Below are 17,491 nucleotides of genomic sequence, written 5' to 3' on the forward strand. Positions count from 1 at the left end.
TATGTCAAAGGAACACAGGAGCTAAATAAAAGTGCTTCCAATGGCCAAAGCTGGAACAACTTAAGTAGCAAAATAAATAAAGTAGCATTGGATTATAATTTAAAATATAAAACAAATAACAGTGAGGACCAGCTGACTAAATAAATAAATAAGACAGACTAATCTCCCATGCAAAATAATTCCAAATTATTTATTTAGCAATCCAACTCTCAAGAAATTGCAACATAACCTTCAGGCTTTAAGTGTGGGCTACACATAGTAACTTCTCTGTAATGAATATAGTATGGAAATGGGGGTGAAAGAGTAACTTTACAGTGGAGAAACCTAACAAACACTATCTCAGCCAGGTAATCAAGATTAACATCAGCACTGATAAGTTATGTTGACAGTATGTACCTTAGATATGATATATAATAAAAATAGCACTTTATCTCTGTGATCTTCCTCCCCCAAACCCATAACCCTAGTCTAATCATAAGAAAAACATCAGACAAATCCACATCGATTTACTGTACTCCTCAAAACCGTCATTAAGAACAAAGCCTATGAGATGTTTATAGCAAATAGGTAGTCTAAGGAGACATGATGACTAAATGTCTTATGGCGGAACAAAAAAAAGGATATTAGATAAAAACTGAAGAGGCCAGGCGTGGTGGCTCACACCTGTAATCCCAGCACTTTGGGAGGCCTAGGCAGGTGGATCATGAGGTCAGGAGATCGAGACCATCCTGGCTAACACGATGAAACCCCGTCTCTACTAAAAATACAAAAAATTAGCCGGGCGTGGTGATGGGCGCCTGTAGTCCCATCTACTAGGGAGGCTGAGGCAGGAGAATGGTGTGAACCCGGGAGGCGGAGCTAGCAGTGAGCCGAGATCGCGCCACTGCACTCCGGCCTGGGCAACAGAGCGAGACTTTGGTCTCAAAAAAAAAAAAAAATACAAAAAACAAAACTGAAGAAACCAGAATATAAACTTTATGTAATAATAATGTGTCAATATTGATGTATTCATTGTAGCACATACGCAAAACTAATGTAATATGTTAATACACAATCTTTGCACTTTTTCTGTAAATTTGAAATCTTTCTAAAGTAAGAATACATTATTACATATTAAAAAAATACCTAGCAGCTAACACAGTAAAATTACAGTGTCTGACATCCAAAGCTTACAAGACAGGCAAAGAAACAGGAAATTCAGACACAGTATGAAGAGAAAAATTAATCAAAGCCAACCCAGAACTGACACAGATGTTAAAATGAACAAATGCACATTAAAATGTTATATCTAAATTCTATATATTTAATAGTTTAAGTAGAGACATTGAAAGATTTTAAAATAGACTCAAGTCAAACTCCAAGATGTAAAAACTGCAATGTCTGGAATGAAATATACACTACATGAAATTAGCATGCAGAAGAAATTATTAGTGAATTTGAGGACACAGAAATAGAAACTATCCAAAATAAATTATGAAGTGAAAAATAAAAATAAAAGGACATACGACACATACAAGAACAGAGAATCATTGATATATGGGACAACTTCAAGTGGCCTAATATACGGAATTCTTAAAGGAAAAGAGGATGGTGGGAACAAAAATTTTTTTTCAAATCTTAGCCAAATATTTTCTAAATTTGATGAAAACCATAAACACAGGTTCAAGAAGATGGATGACCCCATGCACATAAAATATGAAGAAAACTACAGCAGCAAAATCATAATCAAATTGCTCAAAACCGGTGATACTGAGAAAATTTTAAGAGCAGCTGGAGGGAAAAGGACACAATGCGTACAAATACATAAAAATAAGGATGGCAGCAGATTTTTTGTCAGAAACAATACAAGCAAGAAAACAGTAGAGCAACATATTTGAACTACTGAAAAAAATATTGTCAATTATGCTTTTGCGGTTATAACCAGCAAAAATATCTATCAAAATTAAGATGAAATAAATGTCTTTTCAGACACACACAGAAAGAAAATAATACTGTATGGAAATAAGAATTTTAATACAGAAAAGCTCCAGAAATGATAACTGTATTTATACATATGTGAGATTTTTAACTTAATATTTAAATCCCTTTAAAAGATAATTATTTAAAAAACAATAACAAGGTATCATTAGGATTATAACATATGTATAAGTAAAATGAATGACAAAAATAGGATATGGTTTAGGAGGGGAGAAATGAAAGTATATTATTTTACTATGGGAGTAAACTGTGATAAATTAAAGATGGATACTATAACTCTAAATCAACTACTCAAACAACAAAAGAATTAGTAATCACTAGTAAGTTAACAGAGGAGATAAAATTGAATCAGAGAATATTCAAGTAATCCAAAAGGACTCAGGAAAAAAGGAAAAAGGGAACAAAGAACAGATGACAAATATGGAAAACAAATAACAAGATGATAGACTTGAACCTAACCACAGCAATAGCAACATTAAATATAAGTAGCCTAAACACTCCAATTAAAAGATTGGCAGATTGAATTAAAAAGCAAAACCTTACTAGATGCCACCAACAAGAAGTGCACTTTAAAGATAAAGACACAATTATGCTAAAAGGAACATGATGGAAAATGATATACCACGTTAACACCAAAAAAAAGCAAGTTGGAGTGGCTATATTAATATTAGACAAAGTGAGCCTGAGCAACATAGCGAGACTTTGTCTTTACAAAAATATAAAAAAAATAGCTGGACATGGTGGCACATGCCGGTAGTCCCAGCTACTCTGGAGGCTGAGGTGGGAGGATCACTTGAGCTCAGGAGTTCACAGTTACAGTGAACTAATGATCATGCCACTGTACTCCAGCCTGGGCAACAGAGCAATGTTTCTAAATTCACACACACACACACACACACAGATATATATAGATATAGATATATCAAAGTAAATTGCAGAATAAAGAATATTGCCAAGGATAAGAAGGTTATTTCACAATGATTAACAGTACACTGACACACTGAAAATTTTAAAACATTTCTAAAAGGAAGTTTTTGAAAGGCCTAAAAAAACAGAAAGATATGCCTTCCTCAAGGGTCAGAGGATTCAATATTATTAAAAGGTGAATTTTCCCCAACTTGACCTGTAGATCCAATACAATCCCAGTCAAAATCCTAGCAGGCTTTTATTAAAGAAATTGACATGCTGATTATTACATGTGGCATTGGCAAAAAGATAGACAAATAGGTCAATGAAAAAGGATAGAGTCCAGAAATAGACTTACACATATATGAACAACTGATTTTTAACAAACATACAAATACAACCAGTGTGGCTAGGTGCGGTGGCTCATGCCTGTAATTCCAGCACTTTGGGAGACCTAGGTGGGCAGATCACCTGAGGTCGGGAGTCCAAGACCAGCCTGGCCAACATGGTGAAATCCCTTCTCTACTAAAAATACAAGTTAGCTGGGTGTGGTGGTGCATGCCTGTAATCCCAGCTACTTGGAAGATAGAGAATTGCTTGAACCTGGGGAGCGGAGGTTGCTGAGAGCTGAGATCGCGCCATGCACTCCAGCCTGGGCGACAGAGCAAAACTCTGTCTTAAAAACAACAACAACAAATACAGTCAGTGGAGGAAAAAATACTATGTTCAACAAATGGTGACAAAGCAATGAGATATTCATATAATGACAACAAAAAGGTGAATTATGATCCATTTCTTGCAGCATATGGAAAAATAATTCAAAATTGATCATAAATCAAAATGGAAAACATAATCTAAAATGCTTCATAATTAAACATAGAAGTAAACATTTTTCATTCTATTAAGCAAAGATTTCTTAGATACAGTGAGAAATTATGGTACGTATGATTTTTTAAATTGCTAAATTTGACTTTATTAAAAATAAAAATTTCTTTTTGAAAGATTCTGTTCAGAGAATGAAAAGAGAAGTCACTGCCTGGGAAAAAAAAAAAAAGATGCAGAAAAAAACATTTGACAACATTCAACATCTCTTCATGATAAAAACTCTCAGTGGATTAGCTATAGAAGGAATGTATCTGAACATAAGAAAGGCCATATACGACAAACCCACAGCTAACATCATACTGAATGGGGAAAAGTTTGAAGCTTTTATTCTAAGATTTGGAAGAAAAAAAGAATGCCCACTTGCACCACTTCTATTCAACATAGTACTGGAAGTCCTAGCCAGAGCCAGACAAAAGAAAGAGATAAAGGGCATCCAAATTGGAAAGGAGAAAGTTAAATTGTCCATGCTTGCTTTTGACATGCTCTTATACATTAAAAGTCTTAAACATCGAAAAAAAGCTCTTAGATCTAATAAACTAACTCAGTAAAGTTGCAGGTTACAAAATCAACATTCAAAAAAACAGTAGCATTTTTTTTTTAACTTTACGTTCTGGGATACATGTGCAGATTTGTTACACACATGTGCCATGGTGGTTGGCCACACCTATCAACCCATCATCTAGGTTTTAAGCCCCACATTAGGTATTTGTCCTAATGCTCTCCCTCCCTTTACCCCCCATCCCCTGACAGGCCCCATTGTGTGATGTTCCCCTCCCCGTGTCTATGTGTTCTCATTGTTCAACTCCCACTTATGAGTGAGAACATGTGGTGTTTGCTTTTTCTGTTCCTGTGTTAGTTTGCTGAGAATAATGGTTTCCAGCTTCATCCATGTCCCTGCAAAGGACATGAACTCATTCTTTTTATGGCTGCATAGTATTCCATGGTGTATATGTGCCACATTTTCTTTATCCAGTCTAATATTGATGGACATTTCAGTTGGTCCCAAGTCTTTGCTAAAAAACAGTAGCATTTTTATACACTAATAGCAAACATTACTCTAAGCAAATTATTAAGCAAGTGACACTTTTTAAAGCAAGTGATAAAGTAATTCTACAACATGAGGTTTAATGGTGAAGACCTACTGCCAAGGCACTGGGGACACTGATGAATTAGTCATGGCTCCCACCACTGTGAACATGATACTAACAACAAGCATTGTGTTAAATAAATATATGCCTCTATTTTATATTTATTATATTTTAACCATGAGTCTTAATGGTTTGATGAAATGACATCAAGAAAAAATGAAATATGAGAGACTTTAGCATCATCATAACTAATGCAGCTAAACAGAGTTAATAAAGGTGTGGGCATTATTACATACTTAATTTAAAAAACAATCTCTAAACATAGTGGGTAAGATTATGATATATGCTATAATACAACATCAAAGTCTGAGGAAGATTTACCTAATTAAAGTAGATATTGTTTTGTCCCCAAAAAAGAAGGGAAACATGATTTAAAACAAATAAAGCTTTTTATTAGTCTCTTTTAATTTTTAATTCATGAAATAGAAAATTAATTTGCTTTGTGACTGAATTTTAAATGATTTTTGTCAAGACTATAAAAATTGCTTTACACTAAAAAATACTACATCTTCTATGGGGTTGAGTGCCTTTGTGACAATTTGTAAAATATTAAAACACAGACACACACACACCTTAGAGTATTAAAAGTCATTATAGTAAATGCTATAATTGTCATTATTATTATCAAAAAATAAATAAATGATGTTAGAAAAATTGGATATCCACACGCAGAAAAATAAAATTAGACTTTTATCTCTCGCCATATACAAAACTTAAGATGGATTAAATACTTAAATGTAAGACTTGAAACCGTGAAACTACTAGAAGAAAACATAGGAGAAACATTGTCTGAGCAAGCATTTTTTGGATAAGACCTCAAAATCAAAGGCAAAAAACAAAATCAGGAATAAACAAATGTGATTATATCAAACAAGAGAGCTTCTGTACAGAAAAGGAAACAATCAACAGAGTGAAGGGACAACTTACAGAATGGGAGAAAATATTTGCAAACTACACACCTGACAAGGGGTAAATATCAAAAATACATAGCGAACTTAAACAACTCCGCTGCAAAAAATAATAATAATAATAATAAATAAATAACCTGTTTGAAAAACAGGCAAAATACCTGAACAGACATTTCACAAAAAAAAGACACACAAATGACCAATAGGAATATGAAAAAATGCTCAATATTCCTAATCAGAGAAATGCAAGTCAAAATCACAATGGCATATCACTTCCCCCTAGTTAAAATGGCCATCATCAAAAAGACAAAAGATAAGTGCTGTCAAGGATGTGGAGAAAAAAGAGCTCTTATACACCCTTGGGGGGCATTTAAATTAGTGCAGCCACTCTGAAAAACATTATAGAAGCTCAGAAAATTAAAAATAGAACTGCCATATGATCCAGCAATCACACTATGCAAAGGAATTCAAATCTTTATGTCAAAGAGATATCTGCACTCCCATGTTTATTGTAGCACCATTCACAATAGCCAAGGTATTGAGTCAACCTAAGTGTCCATCAACAGATGAGTAGGTAAAGAAAATGTGGTACATACACATGATGGAATACTATTTAGCCATAAAAAGGGATTGAAATCCCACCAGTTGTGATGACATGGATGAACCTGGAGAACATTATGCTAAATGAAACAAGCCAGACACAGAAAGACAAATACCACATGATCTCCCTCATATGTGAAATTTAAAATAAGTTGATCTCATAGAGGTAGAGAGTAGAATGGTAGTTACCAGAGGCTAGTGTAGTTAGGCAGGAGGAGGGATGGGGGGATGTTAGTCAAGGGCTACATAATTACAGTTGTGTAGGAGCAATAAATTTCAAGAGACCTATTTTACAGCAAGGAGACTATAGTAAATGATGATATATTCTTTCAAAAAATGTAGAGAGTGGATGTTATATGCTCTCATCACAAAAAATTATAACCATATGAGGCAGTACATTTGTTAATTAGCTAGATTTAACCATTCCACAAATGTATATGTACTTCAAAACATCATGTGGTACCCAATAAAAGCATACACTGTTATTTGTCAATTTAAAAAGATACGTAAAAATTGAGCTTTAAAAATTATTTTTAAATTTTTAATTAAAAATAACCCCCCAAAAAGAAAAAGTTAAAGAATAAAGAGATATCGCATTAAATCCATGCTTGCCGATTGCTTATTGTAATTGTTAGTAGTGGATGCAGTCTGATTGCCCAAAAGTAGAAAAAAAATAAGTTGCTATGCTATTTTGAAGAATGTACTTAAGCAAACAGAATGTTCTGCATTTTCAGTGTTAGAGTAAAAATAAAGAAATCTATTATATGCAGAATCAGATTTGAGGTATATATTTCTACAATTGTACACACAGTGACTGTGTTAGGTCGTTCTTACATGGCTGTAAAGAAATACCCAAGACTAGGTAATTTATTAAGAAAAGAGGTTTAATTAGCTCCCAGTTCTGTTCTGCGGGCTTTACAGGAAGCTTGGTATTGATATCTGCTTGGCGTCTAGGGAAGCCTCAGGAAGTTTCCAATCATGGCAGAGGGTGAAGGGGGAGCAGGTACGTCACATGGCAAAAGCAGGAGCAACAGAGAGAGTGAGGGTGGAGGTGCCACACACTTTTAAACAACCAGATCTTGTGAGAACCCACTCACTATGCTGAGGACAGCATCAAGCCGTAAGTGATCCACCCCCATGACCCAAACACCTCCCACCGGGCTCCACCTCCAACACTGGGGATTACATTTCAACATGAGATTTGGATGAGGACAAACATGCAAACTATATCAGTCAGTTATTTAATTTCGTCAGAATATATCTTCTAAAGGTGGCTGTTGGGAAAGCAAGGCTTTCTCTTCCACGAAGAAAAGAAAGACACCTTTACTGAAGTTTTTGAAAACAGTATGTGAATGGTGAGATGGTCTAAAAGGAAAAGACTAGAAGAAGCAGGGAAAAACCAAGGCTATTTGACCATAAAGAAAGGAGCCAAATAGCAGAGCCCTGTTACATATCAAATTTCTCACCCCCAACCCCATCACTATCCACCAAGGAAGGCCCTTTTGTCCCCAGCTTAGCCCCAGTCCCAGGTTTACCAACTACAAAGGCTTTATTCAACTACTCTTGTTAATTTCAGCTTACTCTTTCTTTATTTTATATCAGTTTAAGCTTTATTATTATATAAATAAACAAAGTTTATTTAACTTTAAGATCACACATTACAATCAGGACAAAAATGATTTAACTTAACACAAGAATTATTTTTGTTTACAAGGTCTTAATGCTAAGAAGGTTCTATTACACACATGAGGTATATTGGCAACATATAAAGACTATGGATGATATCATCCCAAAAGGAAATAAAGCAAAACAGAAACAGAGATCAGCTCCATGCTAGTCACGCCATCGTGGGTAAGACGCATGAGCTCTGAAGCATCTTCCTACCCACCCCTAGAAGGAAGCTCAGTGTTTGGTCTTTGAGTCTTAAAGTCACTCATGCAGATGCCTTGTGGCCTACACAACACCAGCTTGAGAGGAGAGCCTTATACCACCCAGCTCTCCTGCTTCTGAGCCCACATCCTGTACTTCAGTTGCTATGAAGTAATTGCTTCTTCTTCATTATAAAATGAGATGATGACAGCAGCCTTGCTCCTATCTCAGCACCAGCGTGAAAATGACACGAAGAAAATGTAGACAAAAACACATTGGGAACCAGAAACTTTAAGATAAAGACCAACCTGCCACCTCTAGGCTGAGTTCAGTCATTTATATTTAATTCAAAGGCAGTGTTGTATGACTTCCCAAGTTCTGAAGTCAGGATGATGGGCTGGTCTCTCTTGGAGGAGGCAATGAACCAGTCCGGGAAGGCCACAGACTCAAGGGTGGAGGTCCTACCAGTCTTGACACGGTAGAAAAGGAAGGGTTTCACAGGCTCGGGTTGGCCATACAGATCCATGATCTTCTGCTCCTGAAATGTCAGAACAAGTACCCATGAGGAGAAACAGAAGCTGTTTGAGATATTCAAGGTTATTCATAATAATTCAATATATGTTCCAAAGTTCCAGAAAATCTTATCCATCTATTAGAGCAGGCCTAGAGAAACACACATTTTGAAGGAGCAGCAGAGTAAACAAACATACATGAAATTTTACCTTCCAAGCCCCCACCCTCAAATCCAGAGATGGTGTAGGAAGTTTACAAGGGAGAGTTTAATGAACAAGCAGCCACACTTGAACAACAAGTTAGAACTCTTCTCACACAAGAGGCTGAGGGGATCCTTAGGAAAAGGAAGAAATTGGGAATTACCTCCTTTACCAATACCACAACAGTGAGAGTCACTACCCTGCAAGAACCACTGGCGTGACAAAGGACAGCCAGGTTAGGGTATGAATTTCTGACTAATTGCCACATATATGAGAAAGATAAATACCAATGAAAAAGACACAAGAAGGTCTAACAAATCAAAGGATTTGTATCAAAGGAAGAAGGTAAATGGAGCAATCAGAAAATGCCTTCTATATTGTATATGGAACTATATTCTGTATGTCTGTATATTTGTTTGTACGTGCATTGTATATTAGGTAAAATAAGTATTTCTAAGTAAATTGCAAGTGTTCAAGATCTCAAGAGAGACACAGAAATGATCTGTAATTCAGCCACATTCCACCCTGAGTGGGAAGTTCTTCTCCCACAGGATTCCTTTCCTCAATTAATGGCTTCCAGTTAATCTGATTTCTTTGGGTGGCCAGAAACCTAGGAGTCATTCTTGACATTTCCTTTTTTTTTTTTGATCCCCTAACATCTAACCCAGGAGCAAGGCCTGTGGACTCTATTTCCAAAATACCAAAATATTTCCTGAATCGAGTCACTTCTTGTACTCCACACACAGCGTCAACCCCAATCCAGGCCATCACCCTCTCAGCTGAACAATTAGGGTGACCTTCTAAACATTCTCCTTGAACCTACTCTATTCTCTAATAATCATGCTCCAAAAGGCAGGTAAGCAAACTTTAAACTGAAGTAAATAAATAAGATTATGATACCCTTTTGCATGATTTTCTATTGTTATTACACTGAAACTTCTCAGCAAAGCCCACAGGCTCTACGCCACCCAGCTCCTGCCTACCTGCTGCCCTGCCCTCTTACCACTCTCCTGCATGCTGATTCCCCCACCACACCTGTCTTCTTCTTTGTCTTCCAAGACGCCAAGCTGTTCCCACCCAGGGTCCTGGCACTTACTATCGCTGCACCTCACACCAGCCCCACATCTTCCCATGGCCAGCTCCTCCTCATCACCTCGGTCTCCTCCTTGGGGAGAGCTTCATTGAACATTCCATCCAAGCCGAAATCGGTTTGGAATCCCCCCTCCCACCCATTGTGATCACATTCCTGAGTCATTTTCTTCATTAGTACCAACTCTTATCTAAACTTAGCATATTTATTTATCAATCCCAGAATGATAGACTTGTTCATCACTGTATTCCTCAACACAGAGGAAAGCCCCCAGCATTCTACTCAATAGAGATTTGCTGTTTAATAAATGGAAGAATGCTTCCTCCTTTGAAACTCCCATACCTCCTCCATCATCATCTTCAACTTCCTACCCACTGAGAAAATTGAAGTAATTAGAAGACAACTTGTACAAACCACACCATAACATGGGCTCCCAGCACATGGCACCCATATCTGCACCTCCCTGCTTGAGGAGGACTGGGTGAAAGGTCCTATCTGCACTTGCAACTTAAGGACATCCCTCTAGCCATTCTCCCTGCTCTCTTGTGCTCCATCAATTTTGCTTGCTCTTCTTAGTCATTCCCATCAGCATATTTGCTGTCATTTATACCATCTTAAACAAAATAACTACTTTGCTTACCCACCACCGCCGCCAGTTCCACTTTGCAGAAAACTTCTTGCAATCGCTGTCCATATCTGCTGTCTCTGATTCCTTTCTTGTAATTCCTCCCTTTAAACTTACTCCAGCCAGGCTTTTGCCCCCACTACAGCACCAACACTGCTCCTGCCAAGGTCCCCAATGACCCACACATTGCCAAACGCAATGGTCAATTCTTAGTCCCCATCTGAGAACAAACGCACAACATAAGGGTGACTTAGCTGACAGGACAAAGTAGCAAATGTCATTCTCAGTCCTGACTTTATTGATCACACTCACAATCCTGTTTCCTCCACTTAAAATACTGCCAGAATCTGACTCACTTCTCCCCACCTCTGCTGCTATCTCCTGGCCCATCAAATCACACCTAGATCACCTCAAAGTCCCCTGAAGGACTTTCACCTTTGCCGGCCACAGTCTAAGATCAACAAGCGTCCAGAGAGATCCTTTTTAGACCTAAGCCCTTTCACACCATTCCTCTGTTCAAAACATTCTAATATTTCCCATTTCACTCAGATTGCAAGGCTGAGTCCTTGCAAAGGACAAGCCTTTCATGTCTGCCTTTATCTCTCTGGGCTCATTCCTCAGTTCACTCCTGCACACCGGTCCTCACTGGTCCTGGGACGTGCCCTCACTAGACACCTGCTAACTAACTTCCCTAGCTCTTTCTACTCCCTACTAACATCTCACCTAGGCAATGATGCCTATTGCACTATTCACCACTGCAGCCTGACCCCGCATGTGTTCCTGGTACTGCTGGTCTATCTATCCTGCTGTAACCATTTTTATTTTTCTAGGAGAGGTAAAGACCTCTAACATAGCACAAATTTACCTACTATTACATTTATTGTTTGCCATTTCTCTCCTTTCACTAGAATCCAAGCCCCACATGGTCAGGGTTCTTTGCCATTCTGTGCAGAGCTATATCTCAAGCATCTACGCAGTGCTGGAGGCCAGGAAGTGCCCATACGTGTGCTTAATTGAATTGGATTGTGTTGAATCAAACTGAATTAAACTGAAGTTTGTGGAACAAGGACAAACAGTCATTAAAAAATAAAAGAAGAACAAACCAGAGAGCTTGGGAATTAAAACAGTAAAGATTGAAATTTCAGGAAATGCTACAAAAGGATGATTTCCAGAAGGGACAACACTGAAAATGTAACCATGAGCTGGCAGAGCAAAGCAAGAAATTCTTCCAGATGCAACACCAAAATTTTAAAAAGTAATGAAGGGATAGAAAGTATAAAAAATTAGATGAGATATCGTGAGATATTGAAGTGAGGTCTATAACTTTCCATGATGGATGAATAGGAATTTCAAAAGGAAAATAAGGGTGAGAATATACTTGAAGAAATGAAGGCCAAGAATATATCAAAGGTTAAGAAAGATGGAGCAGTGTGAAGAAGAGGCAAGAACAGCCCCCAGACTGACCAAAACCCGCACACTGCTGTATCCCGCACCCAGTGCCTACATCCCGCCGGGGTTGCCGCCACCATGCCCAAGAGAAAGGCTGAAGGGGATGCTAAAGGAGATAAGCCAAGGTGAAGGAGAAACCACAGAGAAGACCCGCAAAGTTGTCTGCTAAACCTGCTACTCCAAATCCAGAGGCCAAGCCTAAAAATGTCCCTGAAAAGAAGGGAGAGAAGGTACCCAAAGGGAAAAAGGGAAAAGCTGATGCTGGCAAGGAGGGGAATAACCCTGCAGAAAATGGAGATGCCAAAACAGGGAAGGCACAGAAAGCTGAAGGTGCTGCAGATGCCAAGTGTAGCGTGTGCATTTTTGATAACTGTGTACTTCTGGTAACTGTACAGTTTGAAATACTATTTTTTATCAAGTTTTATAAAAATGTAGAATTTTGTTTTACTTTTCTTTTTAAAAGCTATGTTCTTAGCACACAGAACACTTCATTGTTGTTTTGGGGGAAGGGGCATATGTCACTAATAGAATGTCTCCGAAGCTGGATCGATGTGGGGAAAACACCTTTCCCTTCTAGTTTTGAGAGAGTTCCTCTTGGCTCCCAGGAGGAGGGATTCTCTGACTTTGACACACATGGCCACCCTGGCACAAAAGCCTTGTGGTATGGAAAACAAATTCATTTTTATGTCCTCTTCTCCCTTTCCATCTTTCAGCATAGAGTTAACTCCTTTAAGCCCAGACATCTGTCAGGACCTGACCCTCAATCATTGGTTACCAGTATGTCAGGCACTCTGGACTTTCCAGTGATGCCACTGAGATGGCACCTGTCAAAAGAGCAGTGGTTCCGTTTCTAGATTGTGGATCTTCAGATAAATTCTACCATTTTCATTTCACTTCCTGAAAGTCAGGGTTGACTCGTGAAAAGTTGGTAAACAACATGCTAAATGTGAAACGTCAACCCTCACTCTAAACTTTCCCTGTTCAGAGCATCAGATGAAGACTTCATTGAGTTTTATAGTGGCTTTCTGATTTTTGGTAGTCCATTGAAGAAGGGAGTTTGAAGTTTGCTGTATACTCTTAACGATTGTCTGCCCATATCCTGCCTGAAATACCATGACTGTTTATGGAAAGCATCTTTAATAAAGCTGGATAGAGTTTGGCTTGGAAAAAAAAAAAGCAAAACAAGGACCTTAACTACTGACAGCCAGGATAAAAAGAAAAGTGTATTGCATGCACATAACTTAAAAGAGGCTGAGAATAAATATGCTTAGGAAGATGAGACTATCGCTTTTTTTAATTCTAAAATTAGGTATTCAACCAAACACTTCTAAAAGGAAAGGTTTTTTAAATATTTTTCTTAGTTACTCACTTTTAGCTGCAACGTGGGCTGTCCTCCAACCTTCTCACAATGCAAACACATTTCTGGATTCTGGATTCCCAAATAAATGGGATCCCCTCTGCCTTGCTCAAGAGCCTCTGGATACTTGCATGTGATAACAGTGACAGTGACTGTAAAGATAAGAGGAGAGATGGTATCAGTTTCCTTCTGAAGTCAGAAAAGATTATTTGATTTAGCAAGGCAGTATCCTCAAGTGGATCTGGAAGAGAGCTGGAGTGTAATCCCAACTAGACCCACCAAATGGCCAACCCCCATATTCATTCATTCATTCATTCATTCATACCATGTGCCAATCACTGCCCTAGTAAATGAGCAAACACAGAGAGCTAAGCAGACAGCAGAGTATGCTCTTGAGATTCTCATGCCTCTGCTTGAGCACGTGGAGATGTGGAGCTCCTACACCAAGCAGCCCCTCTGATTCCTGGAGAGCTCGGTCCTTTTTGCAAGATTTTCCCAATGTGATGCTGAAACCTGCCTTTCTGTAGTATTCACCCATTTACTCATTTTAGGACACCTTGAAGTCATGCAGAACAAGACACTCCTCTTCCATAAGGCAGGGCTTCAGATGACTGAAAGCAGCTTTCCTACTCCCTAGGAGGCTCCTCCACCATCTCTGGCTTCTTCATCTTAGTGAAACACAAAGTTCTCCCTGACTTCTCTTCCCAATTAGGTGTGAAATTCTCCCACTCCAGGTGGGCCCTATTGTAAAGTCATACTTTTACAGAAGGCTGGTGCCAGCTTCCCAGCCACAGCAGTGCAAACGGTGGGGAAGGCACAGGGTGACCACTCACCTGGGGTCACACTGTCACTTCGTGGAACTGCCACAAGGATCTGACCCTGAAGGGTCCACACTTGCTGATTCAAATCATTAATAGTCCCAGTAATAGGTTTATACACTGATTTTGGGATAGAGAAAAAAATGAAGAAATATTATAATCAAGGCTGCTTTACTAGACCCAGGAGAAAAGTATCTAACCCAGGCCATTTTGTAAGGGAGATATGGGTTTGCATCCCCAAACTGGCAGCACTCACATCACCCATCAGCCCAGTCTTTCTTTCTAGTGAAGCTGTGAGCTCTGGTGAGGAAGGCAAGGGCTACCAAGGGAAGACACTGGTTTAAGAGGGCAAACTATCAAGACAGAGGGCAATGAGCTGTCTCACAGAACCTGTGTGCCAAGGCCCAGCTTCCCTCTTTTGTGCCTATTCAGTGCTTGGCCCGGTGCTGGGGACTGGAGCTGGAGCAGTGACTAAGCAATAGCTCCCACCCTCCAGAAGCCCAGGGCCCAGTGGTAGGTGGGCAGCACCAGGTGGGAAGGGCAGTGCACAGAGAGGAGCAGAGAAGGCTGGGGCTTCCACAGGAGATAGTGTGAGTGCAGAGGGCCTAAGCCTCCACAGCCCCATCCCAACAGCACTTGATTCACTTGATTGATAGACGGCCCTTCCTCCACCGGCAGGGTCTCCTGGAGTGCCTCTCATAGTGTGGTTGTCTCAGCACCTGTGAAGGCAGACATAGAAGAGATGAACCACAGGAGATGTTTCCAAGACCTTCCAGGACACTAGCTCCTCAGGCCCTCGTTCTAGACAGGGAGCTGGGAAACCTGGCCTGACACGAAGCTCTGGTCAGAAGTTCTGAGCCACATCTGGGACAAAACTTGAAGGAAGCATCAGCAAAGGGAGAGCAGGTAGAATTTTCCTCCACCTGGAGATCCAGATAGTATGATAGTGTCTCTCCTAGGAGTTCAAAGGCCAGGCATAAAATTTGACCTTAAATAACCCACAGGCACCTGATGCCTTGCCTCCTCTTCTCTGAAGCCTCCACCCCTTTGTCGGCATTGTTTTTGCCTAGGAGCAGGGGAGGGTCCCATGCCAGGGCCACTCTGCCAGGGTCCCAGCAACTCCCCAGTGAGAAACAGCGCCACACAGGACAAGGCACAGAGCCAGCCTGATGTGGCCCTTCCCTTCATTAAGCCCCAAAGCACAGATGAGAGGAAAGGCCCAGAGGGAGGGAGAAGAGGCTTTCCAGCTATTGACTATACCTGGCAAGAAAGGGCCTTTATCTACAGTCCAGGGGACTGAATCGTGACTCCAGCAACTTCCAAGGGCAGTGATGGGCTCTAACGGAGCCTGGATCATTTATCTGGATGAGCAGAGAGGGAGGCCCCAGCTTCCTGGGTGGGGCATGAGAAACATATGACATGAAAGAAAACCAGCTCCTCCTACCAGAAGATCCTGTGAGGCTCGGAGGAAGAAATCACAGAATAAGCACAAGTATCACCCATCCGGTCTCCCTGAGAAATAAGTGTTGAGCCAACCCGCACAAAATCAACCACAAGGAAATGAGGTTGATGACAGATCCTAGGTTTCTCATAAAGGGGAAACTAAGGGAATTCCCCGGAGTTCAGCTCTCCTGTCATGTCATTCTGGAGCTAGAACTGGAAATGCCAGGCACTCTCATGTCAGGGACTCCATCTCCTGGGACTGGGAGCCTTGCCCTCTGCAGTCAGACTAAAGGCAACCTGTAAGAGTAAAATTAGCCACACATCTCGGCAAGGTCCCTATGGCATCTTATCCCCCCACCCTCTGCCCTAGGTTCCTGATCAGTGGTAATAGTTATTTTTATATCTTGTTTATACACCCCATCCTATCTGCTGTAGCCAAGCCTAAAAATTTACTGAGGTATAAGTTAACTACTAGAGTGAAGTGAGTTTTAGGAGACAGACTTGAAGCACTAAGAGCTTCAGGTTTACCCGTCTATAAGGAAGAAAAGCACAAAGAATGAGACAGAACCTTCCAGATAAGCTCATCCATGAGCCCCTCTTCCCAGCCCTGCAAAGAATCTCCTGACTCAACGTCTCTTACTTTTCATCCTCATCTCCTTTCTGGCCTTGGAAGAACATGATCCTTTCCTGCCATAGCCCCAATTCTATCACTTTTGGCTTCCAGCATTTCTATGACCCTAGGAAAGAGTGTGGTAATGTCAGGTGCACTTTTGTTCAAAGTCAACCTGAGCCAGTGCCACCTCACTTGAGTCTCCTCTGCCCTGTTAAAGATCCCCTCCATTACACATCAGTCAACATAACTCCTTTCTTGGGATGTTCACTACAAAACAGCATCCAAAATTCCCATCATTTGACCCCCCAAATCCCTTAAGCCTGAATTTCCAATTGGGATCCCTCTGAAAGCAGAATACATGCTAGGAATTGCAAACAAAAGGAATTGAATAAAAGGAACTAGATACACGTGTGTTGGAAGGCCAAAGAAGATTAAGGGATTGCTGTGGTATCTCGGATAGTAACAACTACAGGAAGGAAACAAAAGGGAGCAAAAGAACCTAGGTCTCAAAGGAGCACTTTTGTAGGACTTATCTCCAGATATGAGTTGGAGGTGAGGTGTTCTCTGCCAAATTGATGCTCAGACCTCTGAAAAGAGAGTACAGTCTGGTCAGTGCTTGGGGCATGAAGGTGGAGGGGAGGGGTCAACAAGAGGATGCTCAGAGGGCCCACATGACACAACTCTAACAGCTGAATTTTCTTTGGTTCAAAAGCCTGTGGGTACAGCTAGAATTTCTCATGCCCAGATGAAGGTTGCAAAAACTATATAAGAGGGTGACATGTGTCCTCTTCAGCCTCAGCCCTCATTCCACTTGGTCCTGACCCTTCAATAGCTTCCAAGCACTCAAAGAATCCAGTCCTTCCTAGAATTCCCAGCACTCAGCATCCATCCTGAAGTCCCTAGTTTAACTGTTAGTGTGAATAAGTATCAGAGAAATTGGAGGGAGTAGGAGTGATGATGATAAAAGGGGAGAACTGAATCACTGGGGTTGATCAGTAAAGAGCAGAGAGCACATCTACTGAAGAAATGGCCCCGAACGTTTATCTTAAAGTGGAAGGGATGGATGTTATAATTACATGATACCCTAGCT

The 17,491-nt window shown here is 40.1% G+C and overlaps 1 protein-coding gene and 1 pseudogene across 2 annotated transcripts; one reads left to right on the plus strand and one right to left on the minus strand.

Moving 5' to 3' along the window:
- Positions 1-8,011: 8,011 nt before the first annotated feature.
- Positions 8,012-15,678, minus strand: IL36G (interleukin 36 gamma). 2 transcript variants are annotated; one of them, XM_003277691.3, is made up of 5 exons: positions 15,606-15,678; positions 14,991-15,064; positions 14,361-14,465; positions 13,540-13,679; positions 8,038-8,831 (listed from the first exon to the last, which is right to left on the minus strand). In XM_003277691.3, exons 2-5 carry the CDS (start codon positions 15,043-15,045, stop codon positions 8,622-8,624), a joined length of 510 nt encoding a protein of 169 aa, XP_003277739.1. In that variant the 5' UTR covers positions 15,046-15,064; positions 15,606-15,678; the 3' UTR covers positions 8,038-8,621. The 2 variants fall into 2 exon arrangements, with proteins under 2 accessions (XP_012367920.1, XP_003277739.1); XM_012512466.2 differs by lacking the exon at positions 14,361-14,465 and having other exon boundaries at positions 8,012-8,831.
- On the plus strand, positions 12,249-13,251 carry LOC115838378 (annotated as a pseudogene).
- Positions 15,679-17,491: the final 1,813 nt, after the last annotated feature.

This window comes from Nomascus leucogenys, chromosome 14, assembly GCF_006542625.1.
Source record: "Nomascus leucogenys isolate Asia chromosome 14, Asia_NLE_v1, whole genome shotgun sequence".
NCBI classification, from domain to species: domain Eukaryota; kingdom Metazoa; phylum Chordata; class Mammalia; order Primates; family Hylobatidae; genus Nomascus; species Nomascus leucogenys.

Excerpts from the sequence above, each read along its gene's own strand:
- IL36G (XM_003277691.3), bottom strand. The coding sequence starts at position 15,045 with ATGAGAGGCACTCCAGGAGACCCTGCCGGTGGAGGAAGGGCCGTCTAT. Across the intron at positions 13,680-14,360 it reads AAGTGACAGTGTGACCCCAG|TCACTGTCACTGTTATCACA; the intron begins GTGAGTGGTCAC and ends TTATCTTTACAG. Across the intron at positions 8,832-13,539 it reads AGCCCACGTTGCAGCTAAAA|GAGCAGAAGATCATGGATCT; the intron begins GTGAGTAACTAA and ends CTGACATTTCAG.